The sequence below is a fragment of the Lipophrys pholis genome, assembly GCF_963383615.2.
Source record: "Lipophrys pholis genome assembly, chromosome: 11".
Classification (NCBI taxonomy): Eukaryota; Metazoa; Chordata; class Actinopteri; order Blenniiformes; family Blenniidae; genus Lipophrys; species Lipophrys pholis.
The window spans coordinates 29,743,766-29,750,644 of NC_137631.1; the positions used below are offsets into that span (position 1 = coordinate 29,743,766).

Consider the following 6,879-nt stretch of genomic DNA (forward strand, 5'->3'; position numbering starts at 1 on the left):
TGTTACAGTGGATCTGAACAGGAGGCGCTAGAAGAGGAGGAGCTCCAGAGGAGGAGGAGCTCCAGAGGAGGAGGAGCTTCAGAGGAGGAGGAGCTCCAGAGGAGGAGCTTCAGAGGAGGAGGAGCTCCAGAGGAGGAGGAGCTAGAGGAGGAGCTCCAGAGGAGGAGGAGCTCCAGAGGAGGAGGAGCTCCAGAGGAGGAGGAGGAGCTAGAGGAGGAGCTAGAGGAGGAGCTAGAGGAGGAGGAGCTCCAGAGGAGGAGCTTCAGAGGAGGAGGAGCTCCAGAGGAGGAGGAGCTCCAGAGGAGGAGGAGCTTCCGAGGAGGAGGAGGAGCTAGAGGAGGAGCTAGAGGAGGAGGAGCTCCAGAGGAGGAGCTTCAGAGGAGGAGGAGCTCCAGAGGAGGAGGAGCTCCAGAGGAGGAGCTTCAGAGGAGGAGGAGCTTCAGAGGAGGAGGAGCTCCAGAGGAGGAGCTTCAGAGGAGGAGGAGGAGCTAGAGGAGGAGGAGCTCCAGAGGAGGAGGAGCTAGAGGAGGAGGAGCTCCAGAGGAGGAGGAGCTTCAGAGGAGGAGGAGCTCCAGAGGAGGAGGAGTTCCAGAGGAGGAGCTCCGGCAGTCGGCTGCTGTCACTGTGCTGCAGCCGGAGTGAGTCAGGAAGTCCTTTGTCCCGCTGCAATAAAACGCCTCCTGAACTCACATCACCTCACATGAATCTTCTCTGCCACAACTGGACGAGTCGTGTGTGAGCACTCTCGTCTCGTCTCATCATCTGAATTATGTTCATCAAAGTCAATATTTTGCTGAAACTTGTGCATGAAATCCACAACTTTTAATTTATAATCACGCTTCTTTCAGCTGAAGTTCATGAAACGGTGTGAGTTCAGACAGAACTGCCATCTAGTAGAATTGATCAGCGATCCAGCTGCAGCTCTCTTCCTGAGGAAACACAGCTTTGTCTTTTCCAGCATCCTGTGACATGTGAGATCACAATCTGAGCAGTGAGGAAGAGGAGGGCTACATTTAATACTCCACAGCTGTGGGCGAAGTTTGGCGATGATTAAAGTTGAAGTAAAAGCTCATCAAGCTGCAGCGGCTCCCACTGAGCTGGAAACAAGAGGAAAGAAAAAGCAGCCGCCAGATTTAATCATGAGCGCAGGATTCCCCGGTGAAGGTGTCAGCACTCGTTACTTCCTGCTGATGAAGGTGTTCGCGCAGCGACCACGGCGATGAAGACAACCAGCAGATTTGAATAAGAAGAAGAGCGAATGGAGGGTTAATGAGGAAGTGATGAGAGTCAATTAGAAGAAAGGAAAAGCACAGCTGGATAAATCACACTGAGGATGATGATGAAGGTCGGGAATGACTCAGGAGGGTTGCCATCATCACCACCATCACCATCACCATCATCATCCTCACCATCACTATCACTATCATCACCATCACCATCACCATCATCACCATCACCACCATCACCATCATCACCATCATCACCATCACCGTCACCATCACCATCACCACCACCATCACCATCACCATCATCACTATCATCACCATCAACATCATCATCATCATCATCATCAACACCACCATCACCACCACCATCACCATCACCACCACCATCATCACCACCATCATCATCATCACCATCACCACCACCATCACCATCGTCATCGTCACCGTCACCGTCACCGTCACCGTCATCGTCACCGTCACCGTCACCGTCACCGTCATCATCATCACCATCACCATCACCATCGTCACCGTCACCGTCACCGTCACCGTCACCGTCACCATCACTGTCACCATCACTGTCACCGTTAACCTCGTTTCCTGGTTAAACTTGATTCTTGGTGTTGAACCTCAGAGGAAACTGAGACTCTGGAGTTTGAAAGCAGCTCAGTTTTTACCTTTGGGCTCTTTGATCAAACCAGAATCGCCCACAAGGGGGCGCACCTCTAAACCGGACCTTTTGATTGTCGTCAACAGGAAGCTGACATCATCAACCAGCTCTGGTAAAGTTAGCAGTTAGCTGCTAATGGGACTAGAATACAGTAAACGTTGTTGGGCTCAAGACTCCATTAAACTCCTCCAGCAGTTTCTCCCCCAGAGGAGAGACAGCAGAGGAGAGACAGCAGAGGAGAGACAGCAGAGGAGAGACACCAGAAGAGAGACACCATAGGAGAGACAGCAGAGGAGAGACACCAGAGGAGAGACAGCAGAGGAGAGACAGCAGAGGAGAGGCACCAGAAGAGAGACACCATAGGAGAGACAGCAGAGGAGAGACACCAGAGGAGAGACAGCAGAGGAGAGGCACCAGAGGAGAGACAGCAGAGGAGAGACACCAGAAGAGAGACACCATAGGAGAGACAGCAGAGGAGAGACAGCAGAGGAGAGACACCAGAGGAGAGACACCAGAGAGAGACACCATAGGAGAGACAGCAGAGGAGAGACACCAGATGAGAGACACCAGAGGAGAGGCAGCAGAGGAGAGACACCAGAAGAGAGACACCATAGGAGAGACAGCAGAGGAGAGACACCAGATGAGAGACACCAGAGGAGAGACACCAGAGGAGAGACACCAGAGGAGAGACAGCAGAGGAGAGACACCAGAGGAGAGACAGCAGAGGAGAGACACCAGAAGAGAGACACCATAGGAGAGACAGCAGAGGAGAGACAGCAGAGGAGAGACAGCAGAGGAGAGACACCAGAGGAGAGACACCATAGGAGAGACAGCAGAGGAGAGACACCAGATGAGAGACACCAGAGGAGAGGCAGCAGAGGAGAGACACCAGAAGAGAGACACCATAGGAGAGACAGCAGAGGAGAGGCACCAGAGGAGAGACAGCAGAGGAGAGACACCAGAAGAGAGACACCATAGGAGAGACAGCAGAGGAGAGACACAGATGAGAGACACCAGAGGAGAGGCACCAGAGGAGAGACAGCAGAGGAGAGACACCAGAAGAGAGACAGCAGAGGAGAGACACCAGATGAGAGACACCAGAGGAGAGGCACCAGAGGAGAGACAGCAGAGGAGAGACACCAGAGAGAGACACCATAGGAGAGACAGCAGAGGAGAGCACAGAGGAGAGACACCAGAGGAGAGACAGCAGAGGAGAGACACCAGAGGAGAGACAGCAGAGGAGAGGCACCAGAGGAGAGACACCAGAGGAGAGACACAGAGGAGAGGCACCAGAGGAGAGACACCAGAGGAGAGACAGCAGAGGAGAGACACCAGAGGAGAGACACCAGAGGAGAGACAGCAGAGGAGAGACACCAGAGAGAGACAGCAGAGGAGAGACAGCAGAGGAGAGACACCAGAGGAGAGACAGCAGAGGAGAGACACCGAAGAGAGACACCATAGGAGAGACAGCAGAGGAGAGACAGCAGAGGAGAGACACCAGAGGAGAGACAGCAGAGGAGAGGCACCAGAGGAGAGACAGCAAGAGGGAGAGACACCAGAGGAGAGACAGCAGATGAGAGACACCAGAGGAGAGACACCAAGGAGAGACACCAGAGGAGAGGCACCAGAGGAGAGACACCAGAGGAGAGACAGCAGAGGAAGACAACAGAGGAGAGGCGAGAGGCACCAGAGGAGAGACAGCAGAGGAGAGACACCAGAGGAGAGGCACCAGAGGAGAGACACCAGAGGAGAGACACCAAAGGAGAGGCACCAGAGGAGAGGCACCAGAGGAGAGACACCAGAGGAGAGGCACCAGAGGAGAGACACCAGAGGAGAGACAGCAGAGGAGAGACACCAGAGGAGAGACAGCAGAGGAGAGGCACCAGAGGAAAGACACCAGAGGAGAGGCGCCAGAGGAGAGACACCATAGGAGAGACAGCAGAGGAGAGACACCAGAGGAGAGGCACCAGAGGAGAGACAGCAGAGGAGAGACACCAGAGGAGAGGCACCAGAGGAGAGACACCAGAGGAGAGACACCAAAGGAGAGGCACCAGAGGAGAGGCACCAGAGGAGAGACACCAGAGGAGAGGCACCAGAGGAGAGGCACCAGAGGAGAGACACCAGAGGAGAGGCACCAGAGGAGAGGCACCAGAGGAGAGACAGCAGAGGAGAGACACCAGAGGAGAGACACCAGAGGAGAGACACCAGAGGAGAGGCACCAGAGGAGAGGCACCAGAGGAGAGACAGCAGAGGAGAGACACCAGAGGAGAGACAGCAGAGGAGAGGCACCAGAGGAGAGACACCAGGAACCATGAACAGGCCGTAAAACAGCAGGGAGGAAGGCAGCGACCCCAGGAGGTCCCCAACCCCCAGGTTGGGAACCAATAGGAACTGTGCAGTGAATACAGAGCCCCGGCTGCCAGCCACTCATTGGTCGAACCAACCTGGACACTGCAGGGGTCTGAAATTCAAACTTGGTGAAACTCTCTTCCTACCAACTGCTCCTGGCTTCTCAACCCGACTGCTGAGAGGGACACTCGTCTCTGCTGCCTCGGGACGGAAAGAGAGCACCAAGTGGAACCACAGAACCAAACCGAGGTCCAACCCCCTGGACAGCAGGACACAGTTTGGACTACTTCTTCTCTTTCCCTTTATTTTGGATCATTGGAACACGACGCAAAGCCGCATCTCCCCCAAGAACGCTGAATTCCGACCCGGTAACAACCAGTTACTGCTGCCCAGTGTGACATGAACTAGTTCAGTTCATAGTTCCAAAAATGAACTAGTTCAGTTCACAGTTCCAAAAATGAACTAGTTCATAGTTCTTTTTTTTCTCACTATGTTACTGCGAGCTGTTCCCCTCAGAATACTGTCATTTCTCCATTGTTCCCACCCAGTCAGTCCTCACTAGTAGCAGCCCCCCCCCCCCCCCCCCCCCTCTCAGAACCATGAGGACAAACCTGCTGCTTGAATGGACTTTATGAAGGAGGAATTATTAAAACATAAACAAAGGACAGTAGTTCTTACGGTGCAAAGGAAAAAACACCAGGCAGGTTCTACAAACAAATTACAACTTAAAATAGTAAAACCCTCAAGGAATGTTTTAGTTCCTGGAACATACCTTGAAAGTCCAGCCGGGTTCAATGAGCCTCTCAGGTTGGATGTTGAAGTTGTTGAGTTGCTTCTTGAAACCCGGCGAGCAACGTTTATACAAAATACTAAGATGTTTCTACCTGGATCATCACTGACTTTTTCATAAAATTCTTTTAAGTACCAGGATTTCCGGACTATTGAGGGCACCGATATATAAGCCGCACCCACCAAATTTAAAGAGGAAAAAAAGAAAAAGAAATATGGAGTCACGTGATGCACCTGAACGCATCACCCAGTATCAGCGGCATGAAGCTTGTTAACCCTTAAAAAGCCGAGTCGTCCTCCATGTAAAGAAATAAAGAAAAGTGTCTTATCATCAGGAAAGTACTGAAACCATACGAAGATGAAGTATTAATGGTGGAGACAGAGTCTGAGGTAGAGCTGCTGTCTTCTACTTGTTTTTGTCGTGATGCTTCACATGTTGATGACGTAGGAGGTGGAGCCACTCTGGGGGCTGCTGTTGCCAGATCGGCTGTTTTCCTCCCCCATGTTAAGGCCCGTTTACAGTGAGCCTTACTGGGTTTTCACTGGAAGGCTCAGGAATCTGGCAACTCTCTGAAACAACATTAAACTATGAGAGCTGCTCACTAACACCAGAGTGAGCGCCGCTCACAGTGACGTCATCAGGCAGAGATACAGAGCGTTCAGTTCACCTTCACCTAAAATATGAACGAGTTCTGGAACAACACTGGTGCTGCCTCACAGAACCACGCTGGAACACATAAGGCCGCAGCTGTATGGAGCAGCAGCAGCCTGGTTGTGTACGTGTGTGAACGTGACGCGCGCACACACACACACACACACACACACACACACACACACACACACACACACACACACACACACACACACACACACACACACACACACACACAAAGCCACATTTAGCAACCGAACTGCTATCTGGTGTCGCTAAACCACCTCCGCACGATCTCCAGAGTTCTGGCTGCAGGTTCCGACATCCACTCAGAACTCTGGTGCTCAGAACCAAATTTACTCATTAATAATTTTTCATTATTAAATCATTTTTGATAATTTATCAATTTTAAGTAATTACTCAATTACCTTAGGAGTTATTGAGTAAATGACAGTTTACTTCAATAAATAATATACATTTTTCATAAATTACTTCCAGTGATTTATTACTTTCAGTAATCTATTACTTACAGTAATTTAATGGTAATAATCAACCATAAACCCCAACAAGGTTGAACCATGAGATTTATAAATGAGGCTTATTTCAGGTTAAATCGTTGCCGCTCCTACCGTTGAAGCTGACGGCTCGGACGTGGGCCAGCAGCTCCTTGCCGTCGATGTTGGCCATGCGGGGGCACAGCCCAGGATACCCGGCGCACAGCTGGTGGTGCATCTGGTGCAGAGCGTGGGCCATGGCGTAGACGGCGTCCATGACAAACTGCACCTTCCCCTCCTGTTCGTAGGTGGAGTCACGGCCAACTTTCTCCAACCCTGAAAGAGGAACACCAAGAGTGACTGAGATAAACACAAGAAACACAAGGTGCTCCGACGGAGACGTTCCAGCAGACCTCTGCAACGTCACCACCCGAAGAACCGTTTTCACCATTTTACACTAAATTAAATGTAAAACATGATAGTTAAAATCTGAAATATAGAAAAAAACATCTCAAAAGAAATAAAAGCTCTACATATAAAAAATTATTTGCATTAATGAAGAGTCAAAGGAACAATTCAGATATTTTCTTTCACTTTTATATTTTTATCCCATGTACTTCTCCCCCCAACCGGTCAAGGCGGATGCCCCCCCCCCCCCCCCCCCCCCCCCTTCCAGAGTCTAGGCTCCGCCCCCTTTCTTCC

The 6,879-nt window shown here is 51.2% G+C and overlaps 1 protein-coding gene across 2 annotated transcripts in view; it reads right to left on the reverse strand.

The window, feature by feature from the left end:
• The window catches only part of grm8b (glutamate receptor, metabotropic 8b), a 208,342-nt gene that overhangs the window by 62,986 nt on the left and 138,477 nt on the right, over window positions 1-6,879 (reverse strand). For both annotated transcript variants that reach the window (XM_080475550.1, XM_080475551.1), the window contains one exon: window positions 6,313-6,513. In XM_080475550.1, coding sequence (XP_080331676.1) covers window positions 6,313-6,513 — 201 coding nt within the window. The remainder of the gene's footprint in view (window positions 1-6,312; window positions 6,514-6,879) is intronic.